This window comes from Varanus komodoensis, unplaced genomic scaffold (assembly GCF_004798865.1).
Source record: "Varanus komodoensis strain SLA01 unplaced genomic scaffold, ASM479886v1 scaffold28, whole genome shotgun sequence".
Taxonomy (NCBI): Eukaryota; Metazoa; Chordata; class Lepidosauria; order Squamata; family Varanidae; genus Varanus; species Varanus komodoensis.
In genome coordinates, this window is record NW_025335727.1 from 8,187,078 (window position 1) to 8,211,055 (window position 23,978).

Consider the following 23,978-nt stretch of genomic DNA (forward strand, 5'->3'; position numbering starts at 1 on the left):
CTTATTTTTGTAGGGTTATCACGAGAGCCTTCAGTTTTTAAGAATGTGAATGCAAGAATTCTGATGGTTCTCACTTTTGGGGGGTATATCAGTTGCTGCATGTAAATCTGTTTCTTCTTCCCATTGATTGAGCAATGCCATTTGGCAGGAATCTTATTCATGCAGGAGATCTTTACTGCTTTACTTGAGGTTTTTAGCCTACTCAGGACAAAAGTGTCCATTCAGTATGGGGCTTAAGGTGTGTGCTTCCCCCCTGTGCAGTAGCTTCTGGTTGCATCTCCTGAAGTTGACTGCCTGGACATTTCAGGGGTCTTTAAGAGTCTGTGCAGTCCACATTTTAGGGTTCCAATCCTTCTTTCCCTTAATGTGCTTGAGCTGCACCTCAGTACTTCTAGTTTAAACTAGCAGTGGACCAGAAAGTGAGTGGGTGGAGGTTGTATTATGATTCCGCCGGCTTGTGCATTTTTATTGTTTATTTTGTCAGTAATTTAAGTGGATAAAAAGATAGACTTGATTTGTAGGACACCATTTGTTAAATTAATCTTACTGGTAAGTTACTGAGTATTATTCATATTAAGGAAAAGCAGCAGTAATAATGTATCGGTTTGTTATCTCTAAACTAGTGGGCATACATGTTGATTTCCCCCTTTTGTCTCTGAAAGTGCCAAGATATCATTTCTTTATGCAAGCAGAGTTGCATTCCTGGGGGAATTGCTGGAGGTGTGTATGTGGTGGGGTGCTGGGGAGGGCTCTGCTTCCGACAATGCACTGGGATTTGGTCTGAGACAGGTTTACCAGATGTTTACCCATATAAGCACTTGTGTCCTTAATAAAGCCATGGAGCTCCGTATGAATGAACATTGGGTAGATCTCTCTCCATCTGCCGCCAGCCCCTCAGAATACGCAACTTTCTGCCTGTGAAAATGTTGTCCCCTCAAGCAACTCCCTTCTTTAGCTCCGTGAAATTAATTGCACTGCCCAAACTAGAAAATTGAAACCAGAGGACAAAGGAAGTGAGGGGCAATACTTGCATCATGGACTGTGCTAAGTTATTTATTATTAACATTTAATTAATTATTTAAACAGTTGTATACTGTCCATCAGCCTAGAGGGCTCCCCGGACAATTTACAGCATACCAGTAAACAACAAGAGGTAAAATCACAACACTTAATACATCAAATAAAAGTAATTAAGCATGCAGTATAGCCACCAAATCCAAAACAGCCAATGAACCACAGCAGACTCCTGCAGTTGCAACCAGGTTGTTCCAAGGATGTAGCTTTCCTCCCCCATCCATCCCCTTCTAGGAGCTCCCTCAAACCTCTAGAGCAGGATTTAGGCACATACAAAGGACCTTGGGGGCAGAGAGGAAAGGTATCCTTTCTGCTGGTGCCCAGTCAGGACTGGATATGAACTCAAGGTGAGTCTTTCGGTTAAGGAAACAGTTGGGGCAATCGTGAGAAAGAGAAACCTAGAGCTGCAGCCATTTCACTGTTACCTTCCTCATGCACTCCGGTTTCCTGTTTACAGGGTTTGCTATGACTGCAATGGCAAATGTTGAACTTTCAGGATGCCAGAATTTTGCAGCAAGCTGAATTAATGGTTTTGTTTTCTTTTCAAGGCAAATGCCTCGCCTTTTGCATTGTGAAAATAAGTGTTAAAATGTATTAGCAATGCTTGGTGAAGACAAAAGCTGTGTGTGTGTGTGTGTGTGTGTGTGTGTGTGAAGATGCATGTACATATCTTTCCATGTCCAGCCTCATCCTTCCCCGATGCCTAGCAGTAGCCAAATGATTCATGAAAATAAAGCCAAATACCCAAATAGGATTAATTAATATAATTTATACAAGGTGAAGATTTCAGCTTATCTTAGTACAGAATATGGAATGTCATTTTAGGTATAATATGAGTGGAGTGTGGGGAATATGATCTGTAATGTAGATGTATGTTGTTGTTGTTTTCCTTTCTCTGCTGCCCAACCAAAGCTGTTTGGGTGGCTAACACTAATTTATGCAGTACAATAAAATACCACAATGCAAACGTGATCACACAGCATGACTTTGCAATGTAGCATCTAAAGCAGCATTTAAAACAATTTGAGGTACTAAAACGATTTCAGGCGTCTCTTTGCCAAAGCAGTGTACCTGAACTGCCATTCCAGCTTTGCACATGAGCTGTCTTCCCCAGCTTGGTGCCCTCCAGACATTGTAGACTGCAAATCCTGGTGTTCCTGGCCATTGACTATGCTGGCTGGGGTTGATGGGAGTTGAAGCCAAGGTGTGCTAGTTGTGGCTGATGGGAGTTTTAGTCTTACACATCTGGAAGGAGCCAGGTTGGCTAAATCCCTCTCTGCCTGATACAGCAAAGCTATTATATCCTTACACAGAAACCTATTTTTGCCTAGCTAAATGAACATTTCTCTGTTCTTGCACTTATTCATGGAAATCTGATTCATGTTCCCATAAAACCCACAACACCCTACATCAGCAATATCTGGGAGGACAGTATTTTAAAGGTAATTAGAAGCATCACTTTATGCCCAGGTGAGTGCTTAGTCTAAAAACAATGACAGCTTTGACATTCCCACTTGGATAAATGTCAGGTTGAAGCTCGGAGTTTGCCCTCAAATAAGTCTTGACAGCCTATTTGGGGAGGAAAGCCGTCCTGAGTGATGCTGCACCAGTGACACCATGTAACAACTAGGAGCCATGCTGGAGCAGAACAAGGGTACGTCTCCTTCTGCATTCTGTTCATGCAGTGGCCAGCAAGCTGCCCATGAGAACTCACAAGCCGGACATGGATACAATAGCACTTCTTGCCCATGTTCCCCAGCAACTGTGTACCTAGGCATTTTGCCTCTCATGCTGCAGGTAGCATACAGCCAGTGAGGACTAGTATCCGCTCCCCTGAGCTTACCCAGTTCTTGTTGAAGTCAGTGTCCAGGTGGAACAGATACAACAGAGGATCCTGTGCTTTGACTAATTGTACAGAAGGCTTTTGGGATTGCCATGTCTTTTCTCCTGGTGGGGCTTTCTTTGTGTGGCAAACAGATTCTCAGTAGATGAAAGAGCCTGATCATGCCCAACACACTAGGAAGGAGGTTTTAGGTGCTGAATTTTTGCCTGTTGTGTATCTGTTTGTAACACACTGCTTCTGCATCATGAGCAGGTGAGTGAGAAGGGAGGAAAAAAAATGAAAAGATTGTTTTCCCCCAATGTGCTTTGTTTGGATTATGGGATCCTAGTGGCCTGGGACCTGACTTTTGCTGGCTTTGTTGCTTATGAGGCTCTATAAAACATTCATTGCTTTTGAAGTTTCAGGTCTTGAATGATAGGAAGAAAGGGGAGGACTTTAATGCAATCCATTGCCTTAACTTTCCCTTATTTGGAGGGACAGGTCAGGATCCTTCCATAGCCACCTACCAAAAAAGTTGGCAGGGGAATGGAGCAGGCTCTGTAATGAATTGTGTGAGACAAACTAACAACTCGGCTTCTGCATGGTCTGCTTATTTGTGAATATCCTGTTCTTTGTAGAAATACAGCTCACTTGCTCTGTCTTCCAGTTTCTTTTGATTGTTAACTAATGATGAGAACGGCATAGCAAGCAGTGTGTGCATGTTTTTTGGGCATGGGCAACGCACTAGTCAGCTTAGGCATCCAAAATTCATTCAGATGACCTCGGTTCACCCTGGTCTCAGGCTGGTTCTCATTAGGAAGCGAAAGATTTTTGCCAGAAGAAGCACATTGGTATGCTTTGCACAATTTCTTGAACAGCCAGCCCATTATGCTGGTCCGCGAAAACAAAGCAGACCGAAAGCAGGCAGCCCCACTCTGCTGGAATCTTTAAGCAGCTTTTAGGTCACCTACCTGAATCGCAGGTGCATCCCCTCAGTTTCAGTGCATGTCGTACAGGATGTGGCTGATGTGGTGCCAAGTATGACGTCCCCTGATACTGCAGTATATTCAGCAATAGCTTTAGTCATGCCTATTTTTATCTGTACCTGCTCTCGGTTTTCAAAGCTCTGAATACATGCATGTAATTCAGCTGCAATATATACGTTTGCATGTACGTTGTGCTCCTGAGAGTTGAAGGGTTATGATGCAGTTTTGCTTTTAAAGTCAAGTTAAATTAGTTGCATTTTAGCTGGTGAGCAGTGTGCAAATTCTACACTTCTCAGATGCTTGTGTCAGTAAGAGCAAGATATGTACTGTGCCTGTTCTCAAGTTCTAATGGAGGATTAACTACCTGCATTTTCTTCTGTGTTGAACTTCTGGCTTGTTTCCATGCTCTGTTTTTGCAGTTCATGGGCACATGGATTTGAATGTGGAGGAGGGAAAAAAGCCAAACCAGAAACCTATGTAATTCTTCCAAGTGGAATGAATATGCTTATCCTTTCTTACTCTGCATATTTCATTCTATAATTTCTTTCTGGGTTTGCTGGTTACCAGGAGTGCCAAGAAGGCATGAAAGGTACTGATACTCCAGCCTCAATCATTGGAAAGGGGTTGATAGTGTGGCATTTTGGTCAGAATATCAGTGAGACTGGGGAAACCTTTGTTCAAATCCTCCTTTAGCCTTTTAGCTTATAGGTAAACCTTGAGCCAGGCACCTAACCTGTATTGCAGGATTGTTGTGAGAATACGCAGGGTGAAGGGGAAAGTGCATGTAATGCCTGGGTTCCTTAGAGGAAGAGTAGTATAAAAATATTTTATACCTATATTGTTATGTTCCTGTTCACTGAACATTTTATTCACTTACTGCTTCGGTTTCTGAGAGTTTGAGCAGGTTATTGATGCTTTCAATCATGAGGGCTAGAAGCTTGTTTTCACATCAAAATTGAGGTTCTCAGAATGTTGAAACAACCCTTACAAAAACATGTTCCATGGTTCTCTCCTCTGCACCTGCGGAATCACAGCAAATGGCCCTGGATGATGTGACACATGCTTCATATTTGGCTTCATTAACATACCTGAAAACAACAAATTATTGTAGTTAAGGACATTGTGGAGGAAGGAGGCCACATCAATTGCAGCCTCATCCAGTAAAAGCTTTTAGGAGCAGATGCAAAATGCTCGCCTGAGCACACAAGCTGCCAACAGTTATTTTTGTGCCATTTCCCTGAAAGAGAAATAATTGGTACACTATTTGTAATATGTTTTCCTTAACAAAAGGTGCTAGCTGAAAGCCCCTCATCTTGTTGCCTGTTTGTCCTAATTGCACCCCCACCGCATATCCCCAGTGGCCGGTGTGCAAGAGTGTGCTTTCCGGCACAGGGAATAGAACACTGCTTTCTCTTGGGACTCTGGGCACCTCTCCGGTGACCTAGTTTCGTTGTCAGAGCGCTGCAAAGTTCAGCACGAGTGGCGGTCTGGGATACTGAGGCCTGGTCTTCTGGATGGCCGAAACCATGCGTCTGCTGCACCTTCTCACATTCGAGGAGCTGCTCAGTCGGTATTTACTGGGTGTTGGGTTTTCCCGGTCCCTTGGCAAGATGAGTCAGTTCATTGAACTACCACAGTGTGAATGCGCCCACCCAGGCTAAGCTGGGCCATCTGTGTGGACTGCAGATGGGCAAGTATGTTCTTTCTAGGGCGTGACATGGTGGTAGTCATGGGACACATCCTGAGCAGCTGCAGGGAGGGGATTTGGACTGGGGCCATGACACAGGGGAGAGAGAGGAGGCATTGATGTTTTAGCCTCCAGCTGATAGCAGTTGAGGCTGTGTGGAGTGAGGTTCAGGAGACCTGGGTTTGAATCCACATTCAGCCTTGAAGCTATTGAAGCCACATTTACTCCCTTGGCCTAGCCTGTGTGGCAGGGTTTTTGTGAGAGTAAAGCAGCAACCTCCACTCCACATCCGGCCACATCCTCCACCTCCAGCAACCTCCATGCCAGAAGTGCTTCCCCCTCCCTGAGACTGCTGTTAGCTTCCATGAGGAAAACATAAGGGGCCACCTTTGCTCCCTTCTGTTTTTTCCATGATGGTTCAAGGCAGCTTAGGGGTGGAGGAAGGACAGTTAAACTGGAGACTTGGTGTAGGGGCAGAGGATGAAGCCTCCTCTCCACTTCATGAATTTTATAACATTTGGGATCATTTAGCTTATTACAAATGGTAACTAAGGGGAGACATGGCAGAGGTGTACAACATTATAGGTGGAGTGGAGAAAGTGGATAGGCAGACATTTTATTTCCTTGTCTCCCAATACATCCCATGAAGCCGATTGGTGGGAGAGTCAACACAGATAACAGGAAGTGCTTCACACAATCCATGAACTATGTAATTCATTTCCCCATGAAGTAGTGATGGCCTTCAACCTGTAGGGCTTCAAAATGGGATTGGAGAGGCAAAGCTATCAATGCTACTTTTCCCAATTGGCTCTGTGCTACTTCCCCCATTACAGGGAGTGTGCCTGTGCACACCAGTTGCTGGGGGAATACAGACAGGGGGTGGTTTGCACTCAGGTCCTGTTTGCGGGTTCAAATGGACAGCTGGTTGGACACAGTGTGGATCGTTGGTCTGATCCATCATGACTCTTGCATTTGTCTGTCTCAGTTCTGATCCCACTCGACTCTGCTTGGCTGCTTATCGAGCCAATACGTGAGGAGCTGCAATCATGGAACTCACATGTCATGGCTGGGTTTGGTCCTGCGTCGAATTCAAATATTCCACAGTGGCTTCGTGCCCTTCATCCATCCATTCTAGTCCCTGCCCTGACAAAGTGGCATAGACAGACAACTAATGAAAAGGGCAGGTGTCTGTTGCTATGCAGAGACTGTTCTGGGTGACTCGCTTTTGGAAGCTCGCAAATGTTTTGGAGTTCAGTTCCCATAAGCCCCAGCCAATGTGGCCAGTGGGCAGGGATTATGGGAAATGTAGTGCAAACCATCAGGTAGCACCCTATTATTTGCTTTGTGAATGTGAGACAAAAGCTGCAATTCTGCGCAGATGTACTGTTCCTGGAATCAGCTTGTATAACGTAGTAGAAGAGAAGGAAGGAATATAACAGACATATCAAACTTATATGAATATAAAGACATTAAAAAATTGAAGTCCAAACTATGACAGAGGGGGACAGTATCGCTGCTCAAATGATTTCACACTGCTGCTGTTCAGCTGTCCAGTGTTCTTATATCGTTCTTTCACATACTTCTCCTTTAAATAAATGTGAGAAAGACATGTCAGCATTAGCAATGACCCTTCTGCTTCAGAAACAGTATGTTCGCCTCAAATGTGAACTGCAGAATTGCAATGGTAATGTGTAATGTTATTAGCTGGTTAATCACTTTGGGTTATTGTTTCCAGTTTCCCCTCAGCTTTTTTTGGGCAAGTAATTTGAATTCTAACGTGATTTGGCATTTTCCCTTTAGTGTAATAATGTGACGCTCATTTGCTACTTCCCCCACACTGTAAGGACTCATCCTATCAGAGGTTGACAGTTATGCCGTATTACTACATTTCATTCTGTGTGGAATGAGGCTAATCTGCTAATGCTTCCATATCCAGGACCTTACAGAGCATCAAAGTGTCAGCTCTGAGGTGTATTATTAGTTGCTTGAATGTTCAACCTCAAAGAAAATCTGCTTCGGGCTAGCAAGAAAAATTCAGAATGGAAGAACAAAAGTTTCTGCATTCTTAGGAGTTCTCTGTACATTTGCCCCTGTGTGCGAGCTGTCTGAGCATGAAGATGCTGGACCAAAGAAGATGATTGTGTGAAATGGTGACTGTGTGTCACAGCATTGTGTTCTGAAACAGAAACAGAATGAGGAAGGTTAGCCCTCCTGCCTCCCTTGGTGGTCTTTATGAAAGCTGCACCCCAGACTCTTCCCTCGAAAAGGAAGTGTCCATTGGCACCGTTAACTGGCAGAGGGAAGACGTAAGTGGAAGATTTTCCACTCAAGTGCGCATGGGGATTTTTAATTTTAAAAACCCTCTCAAGGTAGCCCAGTCCCAATCTGCTCTGAACCCCCCAGAGGCACTCACTGTTATGAAACTCAACTGTGCAGTTCATACATCCTCCAGTTTGGTTCTCAGCAGATGTTACTGTCCAAATGCCACATGGTTAATGCTGTCCTGCTTATGCAGCATCTCCATTAACCATGTTTACTTCCATGGAACCCAAATCAACTACCAAACTTAGCTCAGGTGATTTCTTTCAGCTAGATTTGCGTAAGCTTTGTATCCTCTTGCCAAGAGGTGGTCAGAATCCAGGGCAGGTGTGTGGCAACATTGTGTGGTGAAATGGTTACCTGTATGAAAGTTACTTTAATTTTAATCTTTCAGGCCTTCTGCCAGCAGAACCTCTGTGTAAAGTCTCTGTATTGTGCTTAAATGGTAGTCCCAAACGTTGGGAGGTTGAGAAAGGTTGATTTGTGAGCTTATAGCAGGGTGGATTGTCTGATACTCCACAATGCAGATCACACCCCCATAATGAGTAATGAAGTGATGTTTCTGAGTGCCGGTTTGATGTGCAATTCCATGCCTGTTTAAGGCAGAAAAAAATTCAACATTCCACAACCAGAGAGACAAATCCTCTCTGATTTCACCAGGACAGGATTGGAACTTTTAACACTGAATTCTTCATTCCAGTGTGTAACTGGGAAACCTAAACTATGTGCTTGTTTGTTCTTTCCTAGGGCCGTCATGTTAAAACAGGCCAGCTTGCAGCTATTAAAGTCATGGACGTCACCGGGGTAATGTATCCTTCTTTTCTTGCCATCTTAATTATGTACCTGTGCAATTAAAGTGTTAGGAAATCCACTCAAGGATGTGAAACTATCCATAAGTAATTTAAGCCCCGATTTGATTTCCATTAGTGAGAAAAGAACACCCATGGAAAAAAGGAACACTGTGAGAACTGCAGTATATCCTGATGGCGCTTTTCATTGCAAGGCAAGGCTAGGACTGAGGCAAGCTCTGCAGCAGAGATACAGCATCCACAGAGAACCTTCAGCCTATCTCTGACTTGCTGCTGCGCACAATACCTATATATTACCTGCAGCATCAGAGGCATTGTGCTTCCTGACCCAACTCATTGGGGAATGTGAACAGGAGGCTGCTGTTGAGCTCCTTGTGGACTTCTTGTAGGCAGCGGTTTGGCTAGTGTGGGAAGAGAATGCTGGACTTAAAAGGCCTTTGGTCTGTTTCAGAACAGCTTTTATGTTCTTAAACTTTCTTTACTTTCCAAAGGATCGGTATAGCAAGCTGTCCTGGAGAGCCAGCCTTCACAAGCTAACTGCAGGCCATTTTTCTCCTCCTTTCTTTTGGTCTCTCTTTCTCCCGTCTCTGTCCCATATCCCACTGCTCACATCAGCTCCCACATGCTTCAGAATTCAACATTTTTTGTGTGCTTTCTTTGAAACCTGTGTTCTGGCTTACAAAAGAAGCACAGTTGTATTCAGGAAGTGCTACAGATTTAGGAAGTTTGGATTCAGATCCCCCTTGCCCAGAGAGATCGATCAAGAAATGTCTTTCCTTTCTTCCATCGGCTAATGAAAACCAACCATCTTTACCAATCTTGCCCATCACGTCACATTTATGGGCTTTTGCTGATATTTGCTGAATGGTTTGCATATGAAAATGGTTTCAACCTTCTTTTGATTACATGTTTGTATATTTTTATATGAAGCATGTTGAGTGTTAAGTACTACTGCAGGAATATGATCCAAGAATAAGAATTCAAATATGTACCTTTGCCATGTTGTGATGCATGATGGATATGCCCAGACGTTCTCAAGTCTGGGTGGCTTTCTCAAGTACTTTAAGTTTCTGTGCTTTGGGGGTTATTTTTGTCCGTTGCTTGGTCTTATGCTGGATATATCACTCCTTATTAAAAGCTGCCTTTCTAAAAGTGGGACTGAGGTGGGAGAAGCATCATTCATCTTAAGAAGTAACATGGAACTGAACCTGCTGTAAGGTATCTGAGAGAGAGTACCATGCTTTGTGGAAAATCCAGCAAAAATTGTCAATGAGATGAAGAGGGGAATAGACCTTAAGATATAAAAGGATGTGATAGAACTACACCTTCTCAAAATTGGTGGAGCAGTTTAACACCTACAAAATAAACTGCAGATGGTCTTGTTTTCCAGTAATAGGCAATTGTGTTTGCTTTGACTGGCAAATCTATTACCCAAATTGAGAGGGATGAGTGGCCATTTTAAGCCTACTTCTTAGAAGTTTTCTTTACCCAGCCCTTTTTGATGGATGGCTCAGCAAAATCCAATCAAATGCAAAATGGAGACTTGAGAGCTCACTGAAACAAAGGAAGCTAGTCCCTTGTACTCCTTTACTCCTTTCTTGTTACTAGTCCTCATTGTTACAGCAATAATTTTAGATTCTGTAATGTACTTAAGATTCCTTTTTTCGATGAGCAGGTGTACAGACTTCATTTATAAAGTACATAACTAACATATCTCCTCCCTGGTTCAACTGGCCATCCCAGCTATAAAGTATTTAAAAGTGGGGAGCAAGGGTGCTGGTTGCAGCTTCAGCAAGTGGCATCCCCCTCTCTGCTCTGCCTAGATGCTGATGCTGGATGTGCTGCCACTTCACGATCTTGGACCTGCATGGAGCTTCAGTCCAAGCTGTGCTGCTAGTCCTCAGTGTTTCAGTTTAGTGAAATGCAACCTTCAAGAGGCTGGAATTCATTAAATCAAGAAATGTTGCTAGGGCTAAGTCATGTTTGTTTGTTTATTTATTTATTTATTAAAACATTTCTATGCCGCCCCTTGCCGAAGCCTCGGGGCAGCTCACAGCACAAATAAAATACAATAAAATACAAAAATAACAATATAAAATTAACAATATAAAATAACAATATAAAAGAAGTTGCCCTGGCCAGATAAATACGCAAATATTGTTAACAATTAAAATGACGTTTAAATAAAAAGGTCTTCGCCTGGTGCCGAAAAACAAATAACGACGGCGCCAGGTGGACCTCTCTGGGGAGCGCATTCCATAGATTGGGCGCCAATAGTATGAAAAATATGTGTCACAGCTCTGTGTGAGGAAGCCTGTGAATGACTGAACCCTTTGGATTTGCACCTCACAAGAACCAGCAACGCAGGAGTGTGCTCATTGAACCATTGTTTAGTTGGAAAATGTCTTAGAGAAAATTCATAAATATAGTCACTGTGGAATTTACATGACAAAGAGAACAGGGATTTTCAAGGTATTAAGCTTGTTATTCTTTTAATAGGAGAAAAAACAAACAAACTATACGCTTGCCAAAAAGCCACAGGGGAAGCTAGTATAAAATTACTAAAGCTTTTGGAAACATAAGCATTTTGGCGGTTACTTAATAAGAGTCTTAATTCAGTAAAAATCACACCATTTTTAAGCCTCTTGGTTACATTTCTTGCCTGGAAATACACTGTGAGCTTGCAGAAGGAGTTTGTTTTCAAAATACAATGAAATAATAGATTTTAAGCCAGCTCCTTTCAGTATGTCACACACAGCAACTTCTTTCGCTCTCTCCCTCTCTCACACACCCTCCCCTCCTCTTTAAACCCATCATCCACATACTGTAGTGTTCCGTCTCCCTAAGCTTTCTGGATTTTTCTGCTACACTCCTGTTTGGTCTGTGGCGACCATTTTTCATTCGGGCTGAGATGGAGAGGCCTTGATTTGCTGCCGCCTGTACATGTGTTCCTAACTGGCCCTCAGATAAATGCTATATTTAAATGTGAGTGTGAAAACCTCATTGCTTTCAGAATAAACAGCAGATTTTCCCCAAACCAGATTTCATCTGCATCAAAGTGCTGTTCTGATTTATAGCTCCAGATGATATCAGCCAGTGGTTTGTGTAGATGCCAAAAGAGGACCCCCCCCACACACACACAATCCAAACCCATCTGGACAACCCAGAAGGAAATCATAGATACTGCAATCTGCTTGGAGGGCCTTCATACCAATATAGTGGAATACAAGTTCAGTAAATACAATCATAGCCACTCATAAGATTGTAGGCATCCTGCTAGCAAATAATCAGAGGAATGCCCACCATTCCCTGGAAACGAGCTTCAGGCTTGAGAAGGCCCTAAACAAAGTGTCCTCGGGTGGTTCTTCCCTGGGGGTGGTCTCTGTTGTTGCTATGTGCTGTTAAGTCGTCTCTGACTTCTGGTGACCCCGTGCAGGAATGCCCTCCACAGTGGCCCTGCTCAGGTGATGTAGCTTCCTTTATGGAATCGAGTCATCCCGTAGTTGGTCCTCCTCTTCTTCTGCCTCCTCTTTCCCTCACATGAATGCCCCCCACCCACTGCCAGCTTATTTCTCACAATACCCCAGAGAGATATGAAATCAGAGGCATGATGGGAAATATAGCCGGTACTTAGACTTGGCTACCATAGGCTGCTTGGAGTGCTAGTCGGGAACAAAATGAAAAGGCACAAGTCAAGTCTCGGTTGGGACCCTGGCAGTTGCCCAAGGATGCTGGATGCCCTGGTGGGATGCTCCTTCAGGGCACAATCCTATGCACATGTAGGTGGAAAAGGGTCCACAGCTCCCAGCCGTTAGAATGCTGTTGATGCATTTGCTTATGCCTATTCTGTGCTGTGACATTCGATGATGATTCTTGTATGTGAAGGAACACCAAAGGTTTGACATGTCAGAGAGAAATTGCATATTACGTGACGCCACCCAGGCGCCTTGCAACAGCGCCGGTTCAGCAGAGCGTCATCACTTGCTGATGAGGGCAGCAATGCGCTCGTGTGCTCCTTCAGTTCTCCTCCCAGTCAGATTCTTATAGGCAGTAAGTAAAGATGGGGGAGGAGGGCGTTGAAGCTGTATTTTTTCAGTCCTTTCCATTTTTGTCCGTGACATTTTTCTTAAGCTCCTTTTTCATTTCCTGACCCTTCTGTGAATTATCTTTCAAAGATGACTAGTGTGCTATCCCTCCATGTAATGTTTCATAAGAAAAATTGTGCTTCTCTGTACACATTATGGGACAACTGGTCAGACTACTCAGTTCTTTTCAGAAAAGCTTGTGTGTGCATTTTAGAAGGGCACTAGGGTATCTCCCCATTTTCTGGTCTATAAAACAAAGTGAAACTGGTATCAACCAGATGGGTATTAGGGCAGAGGGGGAAGGAAGAGGCAGTTAAAACAAGAGAAAGAAAGACAACAGGTTTTCCTGTTCATGGTAGAACCAGTTTGGTGTCAGTACCAACACCAGCTCTACCTTTGCTGCAGTTTTCAGTGCTGTGGAATTAGTTGCTGAAGCTAAATGCAGAACTATATATATATTTTTAAAGCAACATACAAATAATCTGTAAAATAGAATGAAAAGAAAGGTTGAAAAAGAAGAATTGGGGGGGGGGGGAGAGAAAGTTTATAAAAGGTGGAAGAAATTGGGAGACACCACTAAGGGTTACAGAAAGTGGAAGAAACAAAGATATCAGAGGCATATGGAGCAAAGCAGAAAAATATGCCAGAAAAAGGTTAATATTAAAGAAGTAGCCATACTAACCTTCAAGAAGTAACACACTAAATCTTTTCATAAGGAAGAAATCTGGGCAGCAGTCATGCAGACATTCCACCCAGTATGAGAACCAAATCAGTGGGAAGGTGATTGGGACTGTGCTTATTGGCCACATGGCCCAATAGCCGTGTGTTAGGCATTAATACCAGAAGGATCCCAAGTGATCCTTTTTTACCGATGCTGTATCTATGACCAAGTGGGCACATGGGCAGTTAGTGTGCCACATTTGTAAATGTCAATCCTCATTTATTTGTGGGTAGGGCTTAGTATCTGAAGTTCAAACCTTCAGGGTGGAAGCAGAATCCATGTGGTTGTGGAATAAATCATATTTCTCCTGTAGAGCAAGACCACAAAGGTCAGTTTGAACTGAGTTTGTGCAAATCACCTTTTTCCCAGTTTAGAAAGAATGGCAAACTATGCTCTACCACTAAACAGGAAGTGAGAAGAATCATGGAAGTACACATCACACTAAGTCAACTCACTGAGTCTGTTGCTGAAATCTCTGTCATCCAAATCCAGCATTCAGTCCCTGTAGCCCCGTGTCAGCTCTTGGTGCGAACATCAGAGCCACAGCTCAACTCATAGTATGCTTAAGTTAGTCTTTCCCAGATTGGTCCCCTCCAGAAGTTTTGGAATACAGCCCCTGGTATCCTGGCCTTTGGTATGGCTGACTGGGAATTATTGGAGTTGCAGCCCAGTACACCTGGAGGACACCAGCCTGGGGAAGACTGACTTGTACCGTCTTGTATCAGTCCACACAATTATTTTCAGCCATGGCTACTTATATCCGCTGTCCTAGTTTGTGCTACATGGGGCCTGTTCCATGACTCCACCCTACCTGCAGATTGTTGGGATGGTTAAGGAACCACCCACAGTGTGCAAGCAGTTCATGGGTTCTGGATAGCTTGTTAAGCACGCCAGCAACCCAAATTCCCTGGGTGGATATATACGTACCAGAAGCCATGATGGCTTAGTTAAGCCACCATGAATAAAAAGTATTATGTGAACCAAATCATTGTCTTGATTCAAAGGGTTCTTTTTTCTAATGAAAGTCGTTTTTCTCTTGAAGGATGCAATCTGGTGTGCTTAACTCCATCGTATAATCTAGCCATTGGCTATAAACGTTATTATTGAGCTAGTTGACTAAAAAGAAAATGAAAAATATGTGTTAGTCTATGTTTGTTCTGTAGTAAAAAGAGAAGCAGGCCAAAGGAAAGGGGCAAAATTAAAAAAGAATCAATCATAAATATGATAAAAAGAAGAAATGTCTAATAATAAGCCAGTTGTTGATTTGGTGACACTGATTATTTTTCTTTTTATCCAGGATGAAGAGGAGGAGATTAAGCAAGAAATTAACATGCTAAAGAAATATTCTCATCACCGAAATATTGCAACTTATTATGGTGCTTTCATTAAAAAGAACCCCCCAGGAATGGATGATCAGCTCTGGGTACGCAGTGTCCTAATTTTTACCAAAGTGTTTGTGTTGGTTTTTTGTTTCATTCTCTGTGGTTTGTTGTAGCTTATCTGCATGCATATGCCAGCTTCCTTTGCTGTTTCATGGAAAGCTGTGGAGAGCTGATAGTTCCTTTGCCTTCTGTAGTTTGTGTGTGTGTGTGTGTGTGTGTGTGTGTGTGTGAAATTGCCCGTATGCCCTAAATTATCTGTATATCTCTATAAGAAAGACAACACTTGTACATCTTCTGATGTAATTCAGCAACAGATAGAGTATCCTTCTGTCAGGATTCAGTAAATATACTTTGTGTTAGAAATTTGGAAGCTTGATGGGAAAGGCATTAAATGTTAAAAGACATCAGGCTACACCTCAGAATGGCAGTCCAAAAAACCCTCATCTCTAATCTAATCATTGGGGTCTCCAGTTTGGCTCATGTGGGTTCCAGTGCACCCACAACTCCCAGAAGGTTCCCTGTCTTTTCTGTATATACTTTTATTTAAGATTTTTTAAAAATTAAGTCTGCCATACTGCAAAGTGAAGTTCCACCCTCAGACACCATCTGTATTTGGGTTCAACAGAATGGTTTTGTTGTATGGAACTCAGACTCCCACCTCTGCTTTATGCTTAGCCTCTTGGGGAAGTTCCTTTTCTTTTAGTCTCACCAGTCTGTCTTCTGAGAAATGGGTGCTTGCAATGAGGCTTTTTTATTAAAAGGCACCCCCTGCCCCCCATCCCCATAGCAGCCACTTCATGAGAACACCCATAACAGTCTCTGAAAACTCAGAAAATGCCCACTGGCTCCAAAAAGCTGGGCACCCCTGCTGGAGCAGGATTTAGCCTTTGTCTTGAAATCAATATGTGGTGCATTTTGCCATTCAGGCTGCTCACTGTTGCCTGCTGCTAGCAGGGCAGGTGAAAGCCCAGTATATGGATTTGGGGACATGGGGTAAGCTGTGTGGGAGATTACAGAAAGGGAATTGTACAATTGCTTGCTGTTACTGGCAGCAGTTCTGTGTTTCTCGGTCATGAATCAATCGGAAGCTGAGTGACAAACATTTTCAATAAATAAATATTATACATTTCTTGTAAAGTTTAGTGAGATGGCCAGAACTGGGTCAAAATGAGTGCCATTTCTTGTAGTCCAAACCCTGCGTGAGGTTCAAGGTCAGTGTCAGAGGTAGGATGGCCAGACAACTACTGAGGGCCCCCGCTCCAGCTGGGACCCATTGGCAAGGACTCATGGATGAGGACCCACCAGAGCTGCTCATTCACTTCATGATTGTAGTCGTCTTGTTCGTCTTAATTTTGCTCTGGCCTTGGCAGTTATGGTGACGAGAACCGGGAGCAGTGGGACACTGGATGAGGAAAACGTGTGCTTTTTAAAATGCATGTTTCTCTGATGAGGGCAGCATGCTTGCATGCAGGAATGCCGACGAGGCAAGCGAGCTGAAATTCTGTTAGAAATCCGTGCCTGTCATGGAGCTCCAGCGGTGCATGTTCACCCATCCCTGTTGGCTGCAGACTCACCGAATTCCCACTGGGCCATCAAGACTGTGGGGATGGCAGTGACCGTAATGGAAAGTTCAGAGTGCTGTGGATGAAGTCTTGCTAGCTTCTGAGCCAGCGGAGAGCCAGATTGCACATTCAGAAAGTGTTCTCTGAGCCACTGTAGAGAACTGCATGTTGTCTTATGACCCACTCTACTAAATCACTACATTTTAGATGCCTGATTGAATTAGAACTTGTGAAAATTCCATCCTTCCTGTGCTGGAGATAAATGTTTGTTTATTTCACCCCGTTGTCTTGGTTGGAATAAAACTCTTTGCTGATAACGCCCAAGTAATTCTCTTTATCGATGCTCTGGGAGGTGATATGGGGAGGGGGTAGCCGGCGCTCTTTCAATACAGATTAAGATCTTTTTGAAGCAAGGAAGATTTCTGACATATTGTGTTGCCATCGTGCTTGGCATCCACCTTCTTACTGCCACTGCACACATTGCTCAATAACAGGAAAAGCCAATTGATGCCTTCAGCTCAGTCGCTTTCCTCAAATCAGAATGCTAGTCTAATTGTTCTCCTGGCAACCCAGGTGCGGTGCAAAGAGAATTGGGGAGGGCGCAGGAGGGAAGGAGCCTTGAAAAGCAATTCAGGATCTTTAGATTTCATGCTGTGCTCTTTTGAAAATGTCTCTTAAAAAGCACCATGCTCAAATGGATGTAAAGAGACAATTGGCTGGAGTGCAGGAGAGAGCCTTCTCTGTGACCACACCAAAGCTGTGGAACTGCCCGCCTTGGGTAATTTATTCCTCTCTCTTGTGACTTCTGGTGTGTGCCCAAGACTTGTTTGATCATTCATTCAATATACAGGACTAAGGGCTAAAGGGTAGACTTTTTCTTTTCTTTTTTTAAGAAACTGATCCTAGTTAGGACTTAAAAAAAAAAAAAAAGGCAGTTGCCTCTCATATTTCTAACATTTGTTTGGCTTTTGTTTGTTGTATTTCCTTCCTTCCTTCCTTCCTTCCTTCCTTCCTTCCTTCCTTCCTTCCTTCCTTCCCAGGAGCCCAAGGTAACATACTCAAACTTCCTTGTCTGTCTTTTATCTTTATATGAGGCCTGCTAGACTGAGAAACAGTGACTGACCTAAAGCCACCTAGTGAGCTTCATGCCCAAGCAGGGACTAGAACTTGGGTCTCCCAAATCCCAGTCCAGGACTCTAGCTGCTACACCAGCTGTCTTTCTAAAATAACATGACCTTGAATAACTTGACCAGAGGCACGAAAACTTATGCTTTCAACATATTGTTCCTGGTACCCTAAATATGTGATTATGAATGTCCTCCTTCATGGGTTCTTATGGTTTGTAAGCCACCTGGTTATTTATTTTTATCATTATTATTTTTACATATAAGCCTCCTGATTTCAGTTGAAGGTGGGATATAATTTTTTTAAATAGAAAGAAAGCAGTGTTGAATGACCTGTTTGTACGATCTGCCAGGCTTCAGGGAACTGGTTAGAGGCCCGGTTGGAATTTGTTGCTATGCAAACTGACACCCATAACAACTTCTTAATAAAGTTGGCACTGCTTGGCAGTGAGGTCTTGATAGTTATGGAGTGAGAGTGTACTTGCAGATTGCTTATGCATTAGGTGCAAAATCTAAAAGATATGTGGGAATATTCTCATTTTTTACAACATTAAAGCATTTCCCCACTTTTTCCTTAAAAGAGAAACAGGCAGCAGCCTTCTAGAAACCACACTTTAGTTAAAATATGGCAAGATTACCAACAGGTAGACAGAATTCCTTCTGGGACTGAATTTGGCTTAGCCTTCATGTATGACCAAAAGAATCAAGATGCCCAATGCAGTACCCTCCAGTATTTCCAAAGGAGTGGTGGCCAAAACTTTTTGTATCATTTTTGTTTTGATAAAGGTATGAAATGCATGCAGCTTTGGAAGCTACACTTGGCTTCAACAAAAGCAGACCACCTATCTAAATACGTTTGTGTCTATATGCCACCTTCATATCTTGAAAGCGTTGTAAGGTCTTCAATCCATTGCATTATAGGAAGTGAATGTTTATCTTTCAATTTTGTAGGGTCAGTCTTTTAGCTATCACAAGGTTCCAGAGGATACAATTCTTTCATTTGTGAATTTACATGAAGCAGGTAAACATTTCTTAAAAGGATGAATATCAGTGAATATTAAAAACTGTTTCAGTACAAAATTTTAAAAGAAGCTGATTCTGGACATTGCCAAAACAGATGTTCAAGCATTTGCTGGATACGGTGCTTGCAATTAGCTAAATTCGGCATTCCCTTTTTAAAGATACATTGTGGAGTCCAATAGATATGAAACAAACATTTCTGCCAAAGTGGCAATTTACTGATTGGGCATTTTCTGGTAGTGCTCACAGCAATTTTTGAAATTTGCAAATGTGCCCACAGTTCCAAAAGGGTTGGGGACCCCTGCTCTAAAGAACTGAGAGATGTGTCGCTTTGCCAGGATGCAAGAGGGACAGAGCAGGTGCTGTGTTTTCAGGCCTAAATTGATTTAAAATGCTCAGATTTGGCTTTCATTGTTGTCAAAGTGATGTGGGGCACTCTGATCCCAGTATGGTCTCACTTCTCTTTTGCCCTCTTTATTTCTTCTCTCCATTTCTGCTTCACCTCACCTTCCACCTTCTTCCTCCAAGTGGAGGCAGAGATTAACACTTAAAATATTCTTCAAAGAAGAGGAAAGCTGCAAGGGTTTATGTTTATTAAACTCTGGAAAGGCATGAAAGCTGTAGGGTTTGAATAGTTGCTGGTAGTGTTTCATATGCAGGAAGGAAAAAAGGGAAGGGCATAGGATGCTGTTGTGTGCACCCAATGAACATTAATAACATTCATCTAGGCTGGTGCCTTCCAGATGTTTTGGACTTCAGCTCTCATCTACCCCAGCCAGTGAGTTCAGTGAACAGCATGTGGAGAAGTGTTGTCTAAACACCACCCAGAGGACACCAGGTCAGGAAAGTACTATGATGTAGACTTGCGGATTAGAGTGTAAAGAAACAGAATATCGTGAAGTCTTGTGTTATAAAGTAGGCATGTATTTATTTCCATTGCATTGCAGAGATTAATTCCTCCACCCTTGATATCAAGCTAGCTTTCCACTCCACCAGCCACCTCGCTGTTTTATTACATGCCGAGGTGGGAATCACAGTCCTGCAGATCAAGTCCCTCCCTCCCGAGGGATCAAGTGACAGCCCCTGTTTTTGCTTGTTCTCCCACCATTCTGAAAGGTCAAAATGTTCTTAATTACTGGCATTTAGAGCACTCAGCTAAAATATCCTGGTATTTCTGGCATTTTGACCCCCATTATTTGTGCCTTGGGTCTTGGCCACTTTGGTCCCACTGCAATGCAGGTCCGAAGAGCTTTTCTGAAAATGAATTTGTCCCTTGGGCTGAAAGAGCTTTCACATGCCAGTTCTGTCGTAATGGATCTACAATAATGGATCAAGTTCCTCTCCCTCCAACAAAGGATGGAAAGGTATTTTCACCTGAGCCTAACATCTGTCAGGCTCCGAAGTTCATTTTCAAGCACCGAAGTTCATTTTCTGGTGATCTTCCACCCACTTGGTTACACTCCATCGCCCTCCTCAGACCTGCCTTGTGGGATTTCACAGGATCAGAGCACTGAGAATCTGACAGTAGCTACCCAGGGCTTTTCCCCCCAATGTTTATTTGCTGGGTACATGTAGGCTAAGCATCACTGAACAGAATCCGGCAGAAAAAACAAACATCAGTTCCCTTCACATTGGTATTCCAGAGCCAGTTTTGGAAACGTTATTGAAAGCTGTGGAACCCATCTTTAATTTCAACATGTTAACACAAAGCATACATCCACAGGGTAATATAGGTGCCACTCCACTGGATGTTTGTCATCTGTCCTTGCTGTCTAGGGTGTATTGAAGTGATTAGCCAAAGGACGCAGCTATGCATGTACAATGGCGCTGGCTTTCTCTCTGCTCTGCTGCTGTTTGTCGTGTCTGGTTTTATGCAGCATTCAGGTAGGGAGAGCTCCAGGCTGGTGAAGGCTGGGGGCAGAACGCTGGTGACAGAGCCTTTCCCCAGAGTAGGAGAGGCAGTTGCCTTCCTGTCTAAGAATGGATTGCTTCCATGGCAACCCTCACAATTTAGATTTGGAAAGGATGGGCAATTTTATAATGAATTGGTGGGAGGGGGGTTGAGAGAGGCGGAAAAAATCTGTGCAGAACTCAGAATGTGGATATATTCTTTTGCTTGGAGGGTATTCGGGATTCCTGCCACCATTCCACTGGGGAGGCAAGATGACACTTTCTCAGTGATTCCCTCAAACTGTATGGTGGATAGAGAGTCTGTGACACAATCTGTTCATTTGAGGGTAACGTAATTACAGGAGCAGTAGCTCATTCATGTCATTTCATTTATTGTATTGCTACACCACCTAAGAACTGAAGCTCTGTAAGTGGTTGGTTGTTTCTGGCAGCAACTAGTAACTGAAACAGGTCCCAAAGTATCTTGAATTCTTCGTTTTCATAGATCCAAAGAGTTTGAAGGCTGACTGTAAACAGATGCCTTCCAGGTAGTTGACTGGAAGAGGATTAGCAGTTTTTTTCAAGCTGGACTGAGAGCCTCCCAGAGATTGAACAATCGTGACCTGGAATAGCAGTCCAGCAGGTGGCCACATACCAAGTTGCAAGATCTGCAGGATCTTGGAGAGCTCCAGGGATGGGCCATGATTCACTGAAAGGAATGCATGGTTTTCATGAAGATGATCCTAGCCCAGGCATTCTGGCATTATCCTAGGCTGAAATTGGAAGGAGCATAGACTTAGTTTAAGGTCTTGTTTGCCTGGTACAGTTTCCAGCTCTGGCCTCTTCTCTCTTCTCAGACACCGGTGAGAAGAGACTAATGCAGATGAGGTGATGACCTGCAAGGGGTCTGGTGTAGACCTGGATCCATTTTGGTTTCCTTCCCTGAACAGCAAAGTTCTGGAGATGTGAGGAAACAGATTTCTGCAGCTTTGCCATATCTTACAGTTTATTTAACACTTCTTAATCTCTCAGTCATGTGCACAGGAGGGTAAATGTCTTCCAAAAGTAGCACATTTAAGGAGGGAGACCTATGAATGGTCTGTAGACTGGCTGCTTGTTCTTCACAGCCATTAATGTATTTTGTGTGTGTGTGTGTGTGTGTGCGCGCGCGCGCGTGCGAGAGGGAGAGGGAGAGAGAATGTGTATTTTAATATGGCTGGGATTACATTTGTCAGATTTGTTAGTGCTCTTGACAGCTCATCACTTAAAACATTCGCAACACAGCTAGTTGGAAATGCCTTTCGTTTAGCAACAAGTGTTTGCAGTTATGTCCTGTTGGGATGCCTGCTCTTCTGAATCAATATTCCACTATCAATGTCAGTGATAACATCTGTTGGGACTGGCTCTTCTCCTGTACAGGCTGGAACCGTTTCAAAGCATCAGAGGTAGAAGTGATGCAGTACCAGAGGGGCAGAGACTCAAGACCAGGAGCCAAATCCAGCCCCCACTAGCTCCAGTTTGGCCTTCAAGGGTTTCTCATATAGCTATACCACCTTCCTTTGGTGTTAGGAGGTTTCCCAGCTTTTGCATGATTCCCTGCACTTCTTCTAAAAGGCCTTGCTTGCTTGCTTGCTCGCTCGCTCGCTCGTTTGCTCATTCAGTTTTGATTTGCCTTCATCGGTCTACCAAAAATGGCATTCAAGGTTAGGGTTTTCAGTTTTTCTCTTCGTGTTTAGACAGAAAAAATGTCCTGTAACTTGTGCCAGTCCCCACCCAGCCAAGGAGCTCACTGGGTGACTTTGGGCCAGTCACTCACTCTGAACCTAGCCTACCTCACAGGGTTGGATAAAATGGAGCTATATAAGCTGGCTTAGGCTCCTCACATTAGTGAAAAGGCAGGATATAAAGTGCCCAAACTCCTAGTACTCCTTGGCTGCCTTAAAGAGCTATTATGCTACTAATTTTTGGGTTTGCCCATTTTGCATTTGGTCCCATGCAACCCTGGAAGTGGCCAGGAAAGGTTACCTGAAATTGAATTCAGCTCTTGGGTTGGAAGAGGATCTACACCCCCTCAACAATTATACTGGTTTCCTTTATTTTCTGGGGTGTTTACATATTTTCAGCTGGTTCTATGTAGGAAAAAAATTAAAATGTTATAAATAAATAATGCAATCCTGGTTTGTTCATATTTCCATTCTACAGTCACTCACAATATTATTTCAGTCAATTAATAATTATGGATGTTGTCTCACAATATTACACATTTTTATTCAGGGAGTTTTAATACACCAGGTGAATTGATTGCCTCCTGCTTTTATTGTTAAAAAATTAATCTTGTGGAGATACAAATCAAGGGCATAAGGCCACTGAGGACTGAAAGAGCTGGCAGCGCTAGAACACGAATCTTCAAATTAATGGATGAACTGGATGCTGTTAATCATGTTTGGTTCCAGCTCCTTAATATTTCATGGTGGCTATGTGTCATGGAATGTGTTCTTCATTTTTCATCACTTTTTAATTACGAACGGTATGCACATAAATAGGCATGCTGTCTGACTGTTTTGGCCTCAAGAAAGAAAGATAAACAGTCATACAGTGGCTAATCCATGTTTTTATTCTTTCCATACTGGGGTTCTCCAAAGAAAAGTGCTTGCGTAATGCAATGTACACAGAATCCTGCATAGTGGTTCTTCAGCTTCTTGGTTTTTATGAGGCTGTTGTTGTAAGTGTGGTTAAGTTGCACTGGCTTAGTCAAATAGATGAGCTATGCTTTTGAAAAGGCAAATTCCTATGGCAGTTTCTTTAATATATTGATGTCTGCATGAGCCCACTGTCAGAGGCTTTGCATCTTGGAAGCTGGTTCTCTGAATGGTTCAGTGTTTCTCACTGTACCTTAGGAGACTTTCATAAAGCCAACAAGCCAGGAGATCCTGAGTTCTATACCCAATTTGTCCAATGGGGAATTATAGTCCAGAACGTCTGGAGTACACCATATTCTCTGCTTTTGCCTTATTCTGTTCTTCCTCCTTCCAGTGTTCAGGACCACCCTTTCAACGGACAGCAAGCATGCTCAGTTCTCACTGGGCCATGGGGATTCTTTGGAACAGTAGCACCCCTGCTAGGGTTGTATCTCCAATCCATGATCTGAAATTTTAGGGTTGTTTGTTTGTTTGATTCATTTACATACTGAAAAGGTCATTCCTGCTGGAGTGACATGGCAGCAGCCATGGGCTGATATCTACATACTACTCTAGGTAATGGCCCAGTTTGCACGTGCAAGTCATGTGCCAGCACAAGCTGTTCAGTCACTCCCGCTTGACTCTTCTCAACAGCAGGAGATGCTGAGGAAATCAGGAAAGTTCCACTCATGGGTTGTTTAGGATTACATCCAAACCATATCTGTGGCTTGCTGCTCTCCTCACAAGGCAGAATCAAAAGCCAGGGTTTTTTTTTCCCCCTTGGGTTATCACTGTGGCCTATTAGGAGAAAACGAGCCA

General features: G+C 43.2%; 1 protein-coding gene across 5 annotated transcripts in view; it reads left to right on the top strand.

The window, feature by feature from the left end:
• TNIK (TRAF2 and NCK interacting kinase) overlaps positions 1-23,978 on the top strand; it is a 303,045-nt gene that overhangs the window by 146,078 nt on the left and 132,989 nt on the right. For all 5 annotated transcript variants that reach the window (XR_006415147.1, XM_044434575.1, XM_044434576.1 and 2 more), the window contains exons 3-4: positions 8,636-8,692; positions 14,801-14,926. Coding sequence is in view for 4 of the 5 variants with exons in the window: in XM_044434575.1 (XP_044290510.1) it covers positions 8,636-8,692; positions 14,801-14,926 (183 nt within the window). In the remaining variant the exon portion in view is untranslated. The remainder of the gene's footprint in view (positions 1-8,635; positions 8,693-14,800; positions 14,927-23,978) is intronic.